The sequence below is a fragment of the Solea senegalensis genome, linkage group LG12 (assembly GCF_019176455.1).
Source record: "Solea senegalensis isolate Sse05_10M linkage group LG12, IFAPA_SoseM_1, whole genome shotgun sequence".
NCBI lineage: Eukaryota > Metazoa > Chordata > Actinopteri > Pleuronectiformes > Soleidae > Solea > Solea senegalensis.
Genome location: NC_058032.1, coordinates 5,997,632 through 6,014,973, shown reverse-complemented (window position 1 = coordinate 6,014,973; position 17,342 = coordinate 5,997,632). Strand labels below are relative to the sequence as shown.

Sequence of the window (17,342 nt, the reverse complement as noted above, 5' to 3'; positions counted from 1 at the left end):
GTCCAAAATCACTCCAAAATGTCATAGTATAGTATGTGGTCCAAAATCAGTCAAAAATGTCATAGTATAGTATGTCGTCCAAAATCAGTCAAAAAAGTCATAGTATAGTATGTCGTCCAAAATGAGACAAAAATGTCATAGTATAGTATGTAGTCCAAAATGAGTAAAAAATGTCATAGAATAGTATGTGGTCAAAAATGAGTCAAAAACGTCATGGCATAGTATGTGGTCCAATATGAGTCAAAAATGTCATAGTATAGTATGTTGTCCAAAATCAGTGAAAAATGTCATAGTATAGTATGTCGTCCAAAATGAGACAAAAAAATCATAATATAGTATGTCGTCCAAAATGAGACAAAAAACACATAGTATAGTATGTCGTCTAAAATCACTCCGAAATGTCATAGTATAGTATGTCATCCAAAATTAGACAAAAAAGTCATAGTATAGTATGTCGTCCAAAATTAGACAAAAAAGTCATTGTATAGTATGTAGTCCAAAATGAGTAAAAAATGTCATAGTATAGTATGTGGTCCAAAATCAGTCAAAAATTTCATAGTATAGTATGTGGTCCAAAATCAAAAATGTCATAGTATGTATGTGGTCCAAAATGAGTCAAAAAATATAGTATAGTATGTCTTCCAAAAATTTGGCAAAAAATACAGTATAGTATGTGGTCGCAAAATGAGACAAAATGTCATAGTATAGTATGTCGTCCAAAAATGAGAGACAAAAAGTCATAGTATAGTATGTCGTCCAAAATTAGACAAAAAAGTCATCGTATAGTATGTAGTCCAAAATGAGTAAAAAATGTCATAGTATAGTATGTGGTCCAAAATGAGTCAAAAAAGTCATAGTATAGTATGTGGTCCAAAATGAGTCAAAAAAGTCATAGTATAGAATGTCTTCCAAAATGAGACAATAAAAAACTAGGTGTTAGAAAACTAGCAGCCTTCTGTACCTGATCTGGGAAACACTGCAGCAGCATTGCAGCAGATAGTCATATTATTTGACATACTTAAATAAAGACTGCATGAGGCAGTTTAAGGCAGAAACACCTGCGGAACCTTCCACATAAAAAAAAAATCCTCACGCACACGTGCATTTATTAAAAACCCGTTTAAATGCAAAGTGCCGCTTGAAAACGATTTCTCCTCAGACAGAATTAGCTCAGGTAAGGAGGGAATCGTTACTGTCTGCTTTGTCTCATCTCCATAATATTTGTGTATTCTCAAGTAGGTGGAAATGCAAAATGAAACATAATTATGCTGTACTCCGCTGACAACTGATCCGTCACCGGGCACATTAGAAACACAACACGGTGTGTGTCGCGTGAAGGAAGAGGCTGGGAAGAGAAAATAGCACTTGTGTGGGCCCGGCTCATCTCTCAGACTCTGACAAGGCTACTTACCCGGAGGTTGTAAAAAAAAATAAGAAAACAGGATGAAATAAATAAATAAACAATATCTGCCACATACACACAAATGCACCCCTAAGCTCATTAAGCGAACACACTCCCTGTACCTCGTCTCTGCTTCTAGTGTCCCAACTAAGACAGATATCTCACCTTTGGTACAAAGTGCAATTACACCAGACCAGACAAATATAGCATGAGTGTATTATCTTTCTGAAACACCTGGGAAGTCAAGATGATAAAAAATGCTGCCCTTCTTTTGAGCTGCAACGCTGGTGCCTTATAAAGAACTAGGTTGGCCTCTTTCAGCATGTACACTTGCAGCCAAGTACAAATTAACCTGCTAAGATCAACAATAAACCTAATTAGAGTTGTGTTGTACAGCACACATCTCTAAACACAGCTTGTTGAGAGATGAATCTCCATCTGTCTGGCTGCACACACTGGGAGGAGGCGCAGGAGGAGGAGGAGGAGAGACTCGAGAGAAGATCAGGCCTGAGCTCCACGGAATGAAGCTTTGAGTGTGTGTGTGTCTGAGAGAGAGCGAGGACGAGAGAGGCCATAGGGTTACTTCACCATGTCAACCCTAATTTCATGATGTCATGCAGCAGCAGGGAAGGGACGTGGCACATGCACGGAGAACATGCCATCGTATTTAAGGATGTTTTTGGGGGTGGGGTGGGGGAGTGTAACACTAAGGGGTGAGGACAGGACTCGGGCAGCAAAACAGGGAGGAACATATGGCTGTCGTGTTCTCTGAAATGAAATCATTCATTCGCTCTGTCCTTCACACGGCGGGTTGCTGGTGCCAATCCCGGCTGGCGTAGGGTGAAAGGCGGGTCACACCGTGGACACGCCAACATCAAGAGACAAACAACCATTCATTCACTCACACTTAAGGTCAATTCAGAGTAGAATTGATCGCTGCATGTTTTTGGACTGGGGCCACGCGGTTGGTCTCGTGGATGAGATCTCAGACAGTGAGAATGGATGATAGGTTAACATTTGTTGTGTGGTGTTTTTTTTCAATGCCATGCGATCTACCCAGGTAGAACGGACCGGGACGCAAACCACAGCTTGCCTACAGTAAAACCAGGCACAATGTTTTTTGTTTTTTTCTTTTTGACTCTCAACGTGAGATGGGAGGAAACCCCCTCCCTGGTTATCATATTAAATCCGACCGTATCAAATAACAAACGAATTATTGAATTTCTATGCAAGCCCAACTCTGCTCTACAACTTGTGCAGAGGAATTTTGCAGCTACACTAGAGATTTTAATGTCTGGAAAAGAAAAAAAGCAAAATGATGAAAAGGTGCAATTTTTCTGGATATGTATTTCCTGACCCTCTGGTAATTTCCCTAAGCTGCCGTTGGACATGACAGCGTTATCACTTTACGTTTGACACCGCACAAGATAAAGCAGCGGGGACGCCGAGGTCCAAATATGTCGCTGTTATAGGTGGGAGTTGTCTCATTCATCATGTGCTAACACCTAGAGTTGTGTCATTTCTGTCTATAAGTTGCCTGGGGCAGGTCTCGCAAAGTAAAATAGCGATGTAATCTTACACCTCAAACACAAGTGGAGACTTCAAAACATAAATACAGTGCGTGTGTGAATAAATAAAGGCAAGACACGGCATCTTTCAGAAAGAAGTTTATATAACAAACGGGGGTTATTATTTAGTATCATAATCCATGAAAGAACAGTGTGCATTGCCATTTCCTTGTCATGTTCTTAAGGATACAAATAAACTGAAAAATGTTACAAATATAAATGTTTCTTAAGACACTAAAACACACTCAATGAAAACACGGACAGGTAGGCAGGGACACGGCAGAGTTTTGTCAACAGCGATGCGGCGCGTGTTGACTCCCATAAATCAATAATAAGCACTAACAAACTGGGGGAAGAACTGGATATGTCGCAGCTGGGAACTATTTACCACAAGCCATACTTTGCAAATAGTTCAGTCTGTTAGTGGCAATGTCAGACATCTCAAACCGTTCTTCTTCCTCTGCCTGAGCAGGAGATCTCGTGAGGTAAAGTGCACATTCAGCGTGTGTTAGTTGTGCCGCAGACTTCTCTGGATTCGGAGCGCTTGCCGCCAGTCACAAATAAAAATAGCACCTTTACAGTTCTTGATAAGTTTCTTCTTTTTTTTAATGTATTACATAACCCTGCCTCCTCGGTATTACAATCACCATGAACACCTAACCACGGGGTGTTAGTCACAAGCTACGAGACAAAAGGGGATGCTCGGCCCAGGCACAAACGGACACTAAAATGACGGAGGAGAAACTCACCTGCTATTTCCTATAAAAACACCCATTTCTGATTTTTCCTAAAAAGACGACGGGGAAAACATAACAATCACTTACATGGTTGATGATGAATGTCGTCATTGTAGAAGTTTCTCTTTAAGTTGACATTTACTGAGCTATAGCTGCTTATCATAAGAAAAACGGTAATAATACATTTTCAGCTTCTGGTCCCCGGGCCATTTTGTCTATAGAATGGCAAAACCAACATTATCAATTTTATGTTGCACTAATCAGAAAACAAATAAAAATAAAAATAAAAATAAATGCTTTATGCTGTTGTGGCAAAGATGCACAAACTTCTACAATGGCTAACTCCTTATTTCTTCTAAAATGTAGTAATTACACGTCATATTTAAAACTTTAAAAATAAATTACACCTTACAAAAGATGTTTGAGTGTTTTAGATGGAAAAAAACAACCACAGGACATTGTTATCATTTTATAATCACAACACTGTTAAGATGATTATGAAACGATGCCTAAAATTAAATAAAATTTGTTTTGTCTGTACAACATCATTTTTTATTTTTTTTTAATCATTGTTATTATTATTATTCTTGTTGTTCCTTTAGAGCACCATGTACTCCCTTTAATATCCAGAATAAAACATGGATTTTCCTGTCATGGCGTGGTGTTTTCCCTAAAACAAACAAAACAAAAACAAAGAACACAAGTGGCACATGTGGGGGTTATAAAATAAAAATCTTAGTCGTTTAAACATTGAAAGAAACACCTGCAGTTGTTAAGCCACTGGTCACTGTGGCACAATATCATATGAAGTCATAACATGGCAAAAAACACCAAATATCACCAGAGTAACTGGTGTCCACTGAGAACTGATATAAAATAGAATACTCGAAGGGTGTACAGGCGCGTTGGCACAGCAGGACAAAGGGTGACTGGAAGAAGGACATCTGTGTCTGCTGTGTACGTCACCGTGTGTCTGTGCAGACACCTGCTCCGACCTTATATCCCAAACAATATTGTCCTCTTAAACATGCAGATTTCTCCGAGCACTGTGGCTGCACCTTGAGTCGAGATGAGCAAAATTGCATTATTTTATTTATTTATTTATTTATTTATTTTTTTTTTTCTTAAGAAGCATGCGCGCTGAGTAAAGGGGGGGGCGGGGTGTCATCGTGGAACTCACACACATCACAAGCAGCACTGGCAGATTTGAATCCTGTTTCTTATTCTGAAGCGCCTGTTCCCGATTACACACACACACACACACACACACTCACACACAGAGTTATGGTCGCACTAAAAGTAACGTGTGTTATGGTAAAAGGGTCACTTACGCCATTAGTGCGAGGGAATTGGAGGGCGTTTGGAGACTCACTTGTTGAGACAAGGATCATTTTGTCCGCTGTCCCCCCCCGCGCCCCCCTCCTCAGTCGATTTCACTCCTTGTGGATTTTTTTTTTTTTTTAGTAGCATCTGCTTACAGTTAAGGGCAGTAAGGGTACAGGGCCGCCCCTCAGCATGAATATATGAATACATAGCTCGTGTGAGGAAATCGTGACTAAATCTTAAAGCCCAATTTCACCTTATTTGTTTCACAAACGCCCCGAACATTGAGAAATGTTCCGATGTTTAGAAAAAAACAGCGTCAAAAGGGTTTTGAAATAATTAATAAATTGAATGCCTATGGATCCACGCAAGTTATTCCACATTTTAAGATTAATGTACCAAACAGCGATCCCGGAAACAGTGAAACGTGTGGATTTAAATTTAATCCACTAGATGAAACAGCGGTCTCGCAAACATGTTTCTTTGTGGAGATTATATCTTATTGAAAAAAAAAAAGTTTCATTTTCCCCTATGAAGCTTATTTTAGTATTGTTCTGAAAAACCCTCAAGGGGGAAGGAAAATATTGAAAATCTGCTGTGAAAATTCGACGTGGCGCACAAAAAAAGTTTTCATAAAGATAGTTTGTGGATTGCTTTTTAAAGCTTTGATATTAAACAAAAAAAAAGAAGAAGAAGAAGAAGATAATACACAGATTGGAATATGTTAATATTAAAAATGTTGCAATATCCGGGCATTGTCAAACCCGTGGGAATCTCTCGCGAGGTTTGTGGACTCTTCCACGTGCTGACTTGAAAAATACCTTGTGTCACATCTGTGTGTCAATCGCGGTGTTTTGATTTCAAAGAGTCCATACAGACGACTGTCGTCACATTGACATTGTTCTCATTTATGAATCAAACCCTTTTAGGTCATGAACATTTTCAGGGAGGGAATCAGATTTATGTCTATGTGTCTATAGACTGTAGATCCTTCAGTTCTATGCTTCATTTAGGCTTTTTATGTCCCTTGGTGCTGCAAGTGTACGTGTGAATGTGTGTGTGTGTGTGTGTGTGTGCCACAGTGAGGGGTGGTCTGTTCCTCCCTCAGATGTCTTCTGGGTCTCCACCTCGCAGGCCTCTTTGGCACTTATCTAGCGTCTTGTGGTAGGCGCGGGTGATCATCGAGCTTGGTAATTTGCGTTGTGGCGTGAGCGAGACCTTTCCAGGACTGTGCGGCGGTCTGTTCAAAAAAAAAAAGCACACCACACACACACACACACACACACACACACAAAATCAAAACCAGAGAAAGAGAGACTGGGAAAGAACAAGAAAGTGTTGTTACATTGATCCATGCTGGCACACAGGAGCTCAACTAAATGAAAGACTGTATAGAAAAACTAAAGGAGGCACAGAAAATAGACTGAAAGCAGGGAAGAAACAACATGAAGCAAATCCAGGCTGATTGAGAGCTGAGCAGCAGGGGAGAAGGGAGAAACAGAAGAAGCTGCTGGAGTGGAGGTGCTTGTGTCTGGTGTCATAGTAACTCCATTCAGTTCCTGATCCAGGCTTCTACTCGAGAGCCCCTCAACTATTCTCACATCAGATGCGGCATATGCACAGGAGACAAAGTAAACACACACACACACACACACAGCCAGGAACACACACAAGTGGTTGGGAATCAAGAGGAGGCAGAAGAGTAATGACTGCATACATGGTACGTACACATATAGGGACACAGACAAGGCAACAAGGACTTCTTTGTGCGATGAAACGAGGTTACGCTAACAATCTCTAACTGAAGAACAAGTCACAAGCTCCTGCTCCTGAGTTATGTGTTACAACATATGTGCATATATATCAAAACACATCATCATTTTATCCACTTAGATAATCTGTGTTTGTCAGATTCCACGTTTTGTGACATTCCAGTCACACAAAGCAGTTCGTTCATGAGTCCGAGTGAAAGTTTGAAGCACATCTGAAAAGAAACTTGCATCCATCTGTACATATAAATATATATATATATATATATACATTACATAACACCACAGTCAATACAGCACTTTTCAGTGTGGAGGCTTGAAACTATATACACCCTGTGGCGCTTAGTGACACTGAATGTTTCACTGCTATGTTTGTGGTCAGAGAGCCGGGCCAAACACACTTTAGGTTCTTCACTGTTGCCAGCGCTATGACAGAGTCGAACAAACACTGCCTTCCGATGTCGTCCAAGCCGTCCGCGGCTGCCCAGAAATGCCCATGGCATCCAGCGGGGAGCCAGGTGGCAGGTGGGGCCGGACACAAGCAGAAAGCACAGCCATGGAGGCGACTGCAGGCGCACCCACGCGGGACTCCCAGGTATTTCCAAGCGCGCCGCCACCGATATATCCATTAGTCAGTGCCAGCTGTAGGGTGCCAGGCGTCCCGAGCTGGCCGTTGTTTAATGGCACTCGCTCCATCCATCATGTCAGGTAATGAGCTGAGAGTGACTCTGATGACTATAGGACAAAGCACACACTCGTACTGCAGCCATCGCACGGTCGAGAACAGAGAGCTCTCCTCCTTCAGATTGGATACAAAGCATCTTACAGATGGCGCACAGGAGGAGAGATAAAGCACGACAGAGGGAAGGAACGCTGATGTTTTTTTAAAAACATTTCTTGTATTCTGTTTAACAAAAGTCAATATGCATCATGTACGAGTGTATGTTAAATGATCAGTGACGCTATTATGCGCCTGCTCTCATTGTTGTATCCACGCGCTGTTCAGTTCTCTTGCAAACAAACACAAAGTAAACAAATGAAGAGGACAACAATGACAAAATAAAACACTCTCTGTCCCTGCCAATCATTTGCAAGCCCAAAGTGCTGTAACCCCAATTCTGGTCAGGCAGTTTTCCTTTAACCCTCCGTCTTTTCAGAGGAGCATTAAAACTCACTGTCACCTCAGGTCACATTTACCACTGGAAATAGGGAGGGAAAGTGTGCTGGGTATACAACTGAGACCCTAAATGAATTAAGAGACAAGTGAAAAGAAAGAATAAAAAAGAAAATGTTTTAGGGTTTAAATAGAGGGTACATAAATATAAATACTAGATGTTCCAGCCAAGAAAAACAACATTTTTAAGTCAAATTACACCAGACTTTATAAAGACATTACAAAGAGATTACCCCCCCAAAACACCTCAGGCTCCAGCCCACATCTTACCCTCAGGGTACTCATCATTTAACCTGCATCTTGATTCAAAGAACAGGTGCATGATACCAAGACGAGAGTGTGTTATTTGAAAAGGCAGCAGGTTTGTGAGATTATTCGTGTGCATAGGTGCTACCTACAACTGTTTGTCAAATTACAAATGAAAAGTGTCCTCGGAGGAGGGGGTTTAAAGTACGTGGGACATTTTAGTCAAAGCCGTTGCAAAATGAAAAACTTGTAGGAAAAAATGCATCTCCCGTCTGAGGATCCACCAGTGGAATGAAAAGCTATTGGCTTCTCATAAAGACTTTTCTGTTCCTATCTTCAGGTGGATAAAAGCCCATCTTTTCCCAACTCACATCAATCTATCACAACAATTGAACAAACAGCAGCTATTTCTACTGGGAGGGAAACATTACAACTAACCTCTACTGAATTGAATACACGCAAGCAGAGAGGGAAACACAGTTAGATTGGGGAAAAGGAAGAGATCCACACAAAGGATAAACTCTACGTTTTTTTTTTTTTAGAGGTCTGATTGGTGACTCTTTCTACTCGCGTCGGTTTTGATGGCTTTGTTACCTGCTTCTCCCAGAGGTGACATCTTTCCAAGTAACAGCAGGAGCGACACAGAGGAGCACAAGAACACAGAAGAAGAAATTGATAAAAAGAAGAGCAGGCAATCCACGTTACGGCAGGGAGATGTTTGGATATCAAAACTTAATTAAACGCTGGCTGGGACTGTTTCTCAAAATGTTACTGAATGCACCAGGGATTTCAGTGAATGTGGGCAGATGGAGATGGGGGTAACTGACACACACACACACACACATGGAAGTACACTGTTGCTTTAAGGTCCAGGTTTCAACGTGTAAGAACGACACAACAAACACAGGACTCCTCTGCTCACCCCTCACATTCAAAAGCACTTCAGGGAACTACGGTGGCCTGGACATACAGTACCTGAAAGCATGTAAACACGATTACAGCTCTCTCTACTCTCGCGTGGCGTAATTCTCAACGCTTAGAGTTGAGAATGATCAACTTTGGCAAAGAATTGAGATTGAGAGAGCGTTGAGATTCTCCCGATGACGTCACACAGTTGCCAGTTGCTATATGCGCTCTATACCACATTATTTGACGACTTGCTCGCTCGCATCAAGGCCAGGCCAGGATTACCCGGAGCGATGCCCGCTCGTCGTGCGAAAGTATCGCTGGGAATGAATCGCATCCATACGGAGTAAACTTTTTCGACTACTTTTAGTTTTTTAGGCTACAAAAACCAAAATAGTTTTATTTAAAAGCAATTCTACACAATACAAATACGTTTTTGATTAGGATACGCTATCAAAACCCTCCTAGAGGTCAAACACTGGACCTTTAAGTGTTGTGGTTAAACGGTGTACGGAGAAATGGCTTACACACACACACACACAAGAGGCTGTGGATAAGACCCCGATAACAGGAGAAGAAGCGAAAGCAGAGGCTGTTTGGAGGAGCGCCTCCAATGAGACATCATTTCATGTTATGACAGATGATAGAAGCGCACTTTCCCAGATGGATTCCCAAAAAAAACGATTAAATACCAACAGGACTTTTATGTCACTGTCATCAACGGCTAATTGCTTAGAATCACGTTGTGATGAAGGACTCGACGACGTGCAAGAGAAGGAAAAGCTGCCAGTCATCTATCAAACACTTTAAGCAGAGGATACTTTGAGGAATGACCTCACGTCGGCTCGTACAGAACATGTGGTACATTGAGAACGACTATGCTACGTCCGTTAGATAGCGTCTGGGTCTGGGCCCAAAAATCTATCACATTCATCACGGCCACGATAACAAGGTCAGGTTCACACACTCACTAATCAGGTGTGTAAATAGCTGCAGAAGACAAACAGGATGCATCATTAAGAATTGTTGGAATACACTCTGCTCTGCGTTTATTAGATACACCTGGCTGAACCCCATGAATTCGGATACAGCGGTCCCGCACTCGGTTGTCCTACATGAAGGTTATAATGTTCAATTGTGATCACTCTGGACAACGTACTCTGTGGCGCTATTGAACTGTGACGCGCTACATAGACGCGTGTTCGCACTAACGCACAGAAACATCTCATTGCATGAAAAAGCAGAGCACAAAATCGCGACGACAAATTATCTACGCATCCATTATCTTTACCGCTTATCCTTTGAGGGTCACAGGGGGAACTGGAGCCAATCCTACAAAATTATAATAAAGATAAATCAACACCGCTATAAAACAATTTTAATAAAACCGAACATTATATAGGCTTTGTGAGGGGAGGATTTATTGCGGCAATGTCGTACGAGATTGCATTAGTTTAACTAGGTGTACCTAATAAACCGCTAACTGGATGTGTCTTCGCAAACAATACAATTACTTTCTTTTTGCAGTAAACACATTATTCCTCCGACGTGTCACTGTCCTTCCCTTACTTCAATCTCTCCGAGTCGCCCGGCACTTTATACTTTGATGAGATCGAGCGTAATAAACGTGATTAAAATCCCGCGCACCGTTCATCAACGCGCCGCGTCTCCCCCTCAGTCAAAGGGAGGGAAGCATGTGCAACACTCGCCCCGGCACCAGCCGCAACCTTCTATCGCCTCTTTTCATCTACCCCACCTCCCCTGTTCCCCTCTGCCTGCCTCCAAGCTACAGAGTAATGGAACTCCCTACACAGAAACAAGATACGGTGTATAAATGGGATGCAGAGGGAGAGAAGCTATTTCTTCTCACTGAAAGTTATGGTCCCAGTATCACAAAACTACAGTCGCGGCAAGCACAGGCCCTCATTCAGCGGTAAGAGTAATCACCCCAAACAAGAAGCAGGGAAGGGAGAAATAGTACAACTGAGGAAAAGGTGAGGTATGGGGGTGGAGGGGGGTGGGGGAGGTCAAAGAGAGAGAGAGAGTCAGTGATCCTTCTCTATGTGATGTTTCAAGTCACCATTGACATAAAAACAAGCAGCTGAAATGTAGACACTGCCACTTGATATACCTTCAAATTAGGGGAGTGAACTGGGCTTCAAGCTCAACACAGCCTGGGTTTCTTTCAGTGTGGCTGGAAGAAAATTGCTGGTGATTTGAATCTTTTCTGCAATTTATTCGACTTATTACTGTGAGAACTGTAAAGATGTTTTAAACAGGTTGTTACATTCTCATTACCAATAAAGGATCAAAGAAACTCATTCATTCAAGTTTCGGGGGCAAATCAGGCTGAAAAGAATTCTACTGAAACATTTCACCGCCTGTAACACAAAGAATGGACTAATTAATGAATCAATATTCTATTACCGGCAAAACCAGCGGTGTGAAACAGACAGAAAAACAAGTAAACTCCTCATCCTCAGTGTTTCATACTTATTTCAGTGTGGGGTGATATGATATATTCAGCATGAGTGTCATTTTCTGTTCACCCGAGACATACGGAAGGGTAAAAGAGATTCTCTTTAGTGACACTGAAGAGGTGCTTTGGTTTCGAGTTTAGGCAAAAAATAACAACTCGGTTAGATGTGAGTAAATATCGCTGACATCGTTTCACACGGACGCGAATGACAGACACATTCTGCCTCCCTGTGTGATCAAAGCGACGAGCGCCTCACATCTGCGGCGGAGCACAACCGAGGCGAGGGCGGCTCGTTTGGCTACTTTTGGCTGTTTTTTTTTCAGCTCGACTGGCAGACGCGAGGCGACATGAATTCACGTTACGTTTCTTCGTTACGAACGAAACGTAACGTAGCACGGCGAAGCCACATGTACATATTCCACACCGACCTGTTTTTACTGCTGTATAAAGACACCGTTTACCATTGATTACACTAAAACCATTTCATTCGTGTCTGTTCTTGAACGTTTGTGAATATGCAATGTCGACGAATCCGTCGCCCGCTCCACAAGGACAAAAAAGATCTCCGCTATTATACGCAGAACAATATCATAACAGTTTTGCATATTTACACATGCCCACTTCATCTTCACAAAAAAAGGACGTAAATAGAGGCGTCCATTGTTTCAGCCGATGCGGACAAATTAATTGACTTAGCCCTCCCTTTTAATCGTGTTTGATGTAATTTGCTATGTAGATATATTGAGACTATATAATTGTGCCTCGCCAACATTTCCACACATTGATTTTTTTTCCTTTTTGTCCCTGAATGACATTCAGAAACTCTCTGGATAATAAACACTTAACTTTCAATCAATGCCAGTTTACATAAACACTTTGCATGCCAACTTGTCTGTGAACGCATGTCTGACGAGGTCATTATCACGGTCACAACACATTCATTGTTGCACTATATTCAAATCTGCAAAGGCTTGTGGAAAAGATTGTACACGTGTCAGAAAAGCTCGTAAAGATAATGTTACCTAAACCGGTGCTTGATGTTTGAACTTAGCACGCCATAGCAAGCAGAATCCTGCGTCCTTCTCTTTTCCTTATGCTACTTTCTTCTCCATACTAACTTCTGTCTTCTATTCACCCCTATTACTGATGTCACCTCCGCTGTTTACCACATGGAAGCAGCCACTTCTGATTTCCTGACGCTCAGGAAGCAGAGACTGCAATGTAAATATTCTAATAATGACCTAAGTTGAAATGGACACCGAATCTCGCAGCATTCAGATAAGGCATGCGCGTATACAACAAGTCCATGTTTCTGCTTGACAGTTTGTATACAGACTTTCGGAGGCAGAGTGAGTTTAACTGACAGTCTGTTGAGATAAGCGGTAACGAGGAGAGGTTCTGTGCGAGCAGGGTGGTCATAACACATGCAATTGGTTTTGACAGTGCTGGGATGTGGTTAATCTTTCCATGCCTCTATCACCTCTCTATCTCTGTGGGTACTGTGGTGATGTGCATGTTTGGCAATTCTGGAGACTGACCCAGATAGTGAATACAGCTATTCTCCTCCCCGTCCCCCTCCGCCTCCATCAGCCTCTCACGACTCTCTCTCTCCCTGGATTCCATTTTAATTCCAGACTCCCTTTGACAAAAACTGGGCTGTGCACCATCACTCATAAAATGGCATCAGGGCTACTGGCCGTGCTTACAGCCTTTCCCCTCATTGCAACCAGCCCCATCACACATTTGTGTATAAACCCTTACAGTAAGAATGATCTTGATCTTAAAGTAATGCCTCCAGACTGCTTGGCACAAAATATAATTGAGGGGAGTAAGAAACGACTGCACATGCCCATATTTAAATGCTTATTTCACAAGGAAGAAAAGTACTAAAGTTTATCTCCTCAGTGAGGAAGCTTTTGACAGGTCTCTGTTAAGCACAAAACAACAAGAGATAAGAGAATACATTTGTGTTTTATTGCCTCTAAATCCTGCATGAACTATATGAACTCTTTGTGAATCTTACGTGTGTGTGTGTGTGTGGTAATATCAAAATAAAATGAAGTCAAAGAAAAATCCATCATTCTCAAAGCCCAGATAGCATTTGTTAGATGTATGATTGAAACCAACAAGCCTGACAGACTACGGGCAGCACAGATTCCTCACCGGGCCCCTCAGGTTCAGAAATCTCCTTAAAATATCTCCGCTGGACTTGAATCCTCAGTCACGGAACAATGCATCCTGGCATTCTGGGATGCAGCCTCGGCACAGACAGCTCAAATGAACAGTTATATGAAAACACTTTTGCTATCGATCAGCACCTCAGGCAAAACTCCCATTCATGATTGTCCTCTCAGCAGTCAAGTTTCAAGAGGTAGGCTTCACCTTAACCATGAAAGAAAACAAAGATCCTCCGGAGGAAAATTCCTCAAAAACACGAAGCATTGCGAACCATCGAACCATCTGTTTGAGTTGACTTTAGCGTTTGACAGTGTATCCTCACCGTGGCTCAATACTGAAGCGTGCACTGTAGTGCAGTCGAGATTTAGCAGTAGAACGAACAGAAGGAGTTTTCTAATTTGACTCTCCCATTACTGTAAAGGTTATTTTTTTTAGAATCAGTCATATAATGCAGAACTTTTTATGGTCAACGAAATGTCAGAAAACATTATCTCAACATCGTGTCCACACCAGCGAAACAAGTACAACGCTGCAAGACCATATTTTGATAATATAAATCAAAACACTGTTCGAAGTTGATTATTATATAACTCATTGAGAAGATCTGGAGGATTATTCACAGTGGCACTGTAATACACACACAGTACACAAATGTTTCTGATTTGGGGCTCCACCAGCAGCACAAGACTATGACCACAAGGCATGCACAGGAGCCATGGGGAGCACAGATGGGGCCTGTTTCAGAAGCCTGTGTTTCACAGGCCTGAGCCAGGAGAGAGAGTAATCCATCAGGCCGGGGCTCTCTGGTGCCTAGGGGGGGCATTTGCTGATCCTATAAGACTGATTGGACCTCTATGGGAGGCCAGACCCCCTGACTACATGGACATCAGTGTCTGGCTTGCTCCATTGAGGCTTGATCTGAACTGGACCAAGCCAAAGCAGTGACCTGCTTCAATTTGGATCCGGCGGAGGGAGCTATCTAGATCACAGACGACATTCTGCGCTGAACAAGTTGTCCAAACTCAGTTAAAAAAAAAAAAAACAGCCTAAACTTTCACAATTTGCATCTTAAAGTCAAAGCAAAATGTCAAAAATGGGTCAGTCATGTGACCATAACCTTATGGAGTCCAACCTTTTAACATACATTATATTCATCAACACTGCAAATGACATGTAGTCAACATTATTAAGTAATAGAAATCAAAGTACTTTGTCCCGTATGTGCTGAGAACTGCAGCAGCCAAGGCAAGCCGCATGATTGACAGGTGAAGGAGTAGACAGAGAGATAGTTAGACAAATGGAAGCTAAGATATAGTTTGACAGACAGATGGGACCGTAAATGGATGGTTTGGCAGCATGATAAGGTAAATAGGCTGATGGATCACCAAACAAATGTGGGAGGAGGAAGGAAGAAAATAAAAAAAAAAGAAAAAGAAAAGAGAAGAATGCTTGCCTGCAGACAACAAAAGATAGGAAGCCAGATAGCCTGATAAACACAGATGGATTGTGCTGATACACGGGGAGGTGGGGCGAGATCGATAGATTGTTTTATTCTATTTGCTTGGCAAACTGGAGATTTGATGTGGCTGGAATCAAGGCGATCTGTTTCTGACGTCGCCAGGCGTGACTGTTACAGATGGTGCGATAGCGACACATCTCAATCTCTGGCTCATCTCTGTGCAGTCTATCTCAGCCGTACGGCGCCGCCACCACCTTCGGCGGTGTCATCACTTCGGAGTGTTATCAAAAGGCTCTGTGTTCCAACGTATCGTTTTGCTTTAAAAACCTCCCCACTCTCACGATTCCCACCTCAGGTGTGGGCTGAATTAGTGAGCGTGAATCACAGGGGTGGGGGGGGGGCCATGTGGTGTTAACCCTTGGCACTGGGTAAAGGCGCGGAGCTCGGAGGAACCGGGCGTCTCAAAATGGGAGAGAGAGAGAGCAGGATTCTGCGGCTCTACTAAGATTTGAGCGAAAACAAAATGGATGCCGTGACAACTCGATGCCTCATTACTGCTGCATGCGTTTATCATGTCAAAATGGAAGACAAGGGTATGTGAAGTTTAGAAGCAAAGGGTCTCCTAGTTAGAAAGGTGGCTTCTCTCTGTGGCTGCTTGAGGGACATGGGGGTGCACTGTAACAGCCTTGATGAGTGTTTCAGGGCTTATAATAGACAGGAAAGACCCAGAAAGCATGCCCTTTAGAGGTGCAGCATCTCTCACGGTCTGACAGCTTACAGGGCCTAGGCTGCACAATGACACCTTCACAGTGGGCTCACAAGATGACACACAAAAACACACGCATATACAGGTGCATAATGTTCAGATAGTGTATTCTAAGAAACACAAATAAATCTGGCAGCATATGCACACACACACACACGGTTGTGGAGATTTTACCTGACAAGTACAATCTCAGCACCCATGCTGAAAGTATTAATACTTGACAGAGTCAGGTTTTTAAAAAAAAAACCCAAAAACAAAACAAAACAAAACAAAAAAAACCTCCAGAACAAACATTTGTTTGTGCGATGTTAAGGAAGCATATACCTAAAGCACCCTCTCTAGGAATATTGTTAGATTTTGTGGAGGTGAAATTATATAGGGAAAGGTCAAAGGTGAACAAATCAATGTATTTTGTGAATATTTTCTATTCTCCGGAGTGATGAGAGTTAAATGATGATATTTGCCAGACTGTTGTTGTTGTTGTTGTTGTTGTTGGAGACAAAGTTTTGACCATGAACACGAGCCAAGAACAGTGACCTTAAAGCATCGGGGACTGTTTGCTGTTTTATAGCAATAACAGGAACACATTTGTGGGAAAGAACTCCGAATATCACACACGCATCAAGTGATGTAACGGACTCACATGAAAGGACAACATGTGCATGTTGTAAGTGCAAGCATGCTTGTTGTTGGATAAAAAGTAGCCTGTTTTTGACTGTTGCTCCACATGCAACATTACGTAACATGCAAACTGTCTGCGTTGCCAATTTTTTTTCTCCACAACAATTTCTGTCACAGTAAGTGTTTATTTTTAAATAAACTATATCAATTATATGAGTTTGTAGCAGTTTGAATTAAAAATACTGTCAAGTCTCTTATAGTCTTCCACTTTATTCATTTATTATTCAATAATACTGTAAATCATATGGTTTTTGTTAGTCATGTCAAACTAAATCTGAATTCAAAGTATCTAAAAAGTTTAATTGTATGACAATTTGAGATAAATTTGAGATACAAGTCTGAAAAAACGGGTTTAATTATTGAGTATATACAATGCACCTTTGCTCCTTTTCCTGTGTTTTTAAATGCATTTTAACCTAAAGTTAAAGCTTTAGACAAAATGTGCAATTATAGCATTACAAATAATGAATCAGAGGTTGAACACTCACTGACGTTTAATAACATGTATTAATAAACTACTGTTGCATTTGCCTTTCACCAACACTGTACTGTGATTAAATAATGTACTGTTTTTACAGTAACTACTAATATGGGATGTTGTAAGTCACAAAGCTAATCATTTATGGCTCAGCTCAACAAGATATTGACCTTTCC

The 17,342-nt window shown here is 41.7% G+C and overlaps 1 protein-coding gene across 5 annotated transcripts in view; it reads right to left on the bottom strand.

Moving 5' to 3' along the window:
* Positions 1–5,541: 5,541 nt before the first annotated feature.
* The window catches only part of diaph2 (diaphanous-related formin 2), a 344,883-nt gene continuing 333,082 nt past the window's right edge, over positions 5,542–17,342 (bottom strand). For all 5 annotated transcript variants that reach the window (XM_044040248.1, XM_044040249.1, XM_044040252.1 and 2 more), the window contains one exon: positions 5,542–6,270. In XM_044040248.1, coding sequence (XP_043896183.1) covers positions 6,209–6,270 — 62 coding nt within the window. In that variant the 3' untranslated portion in view covers positions 5,542–6,208. The remainder of the gene's footprint in view (positions 6,271–17,342) is intronic.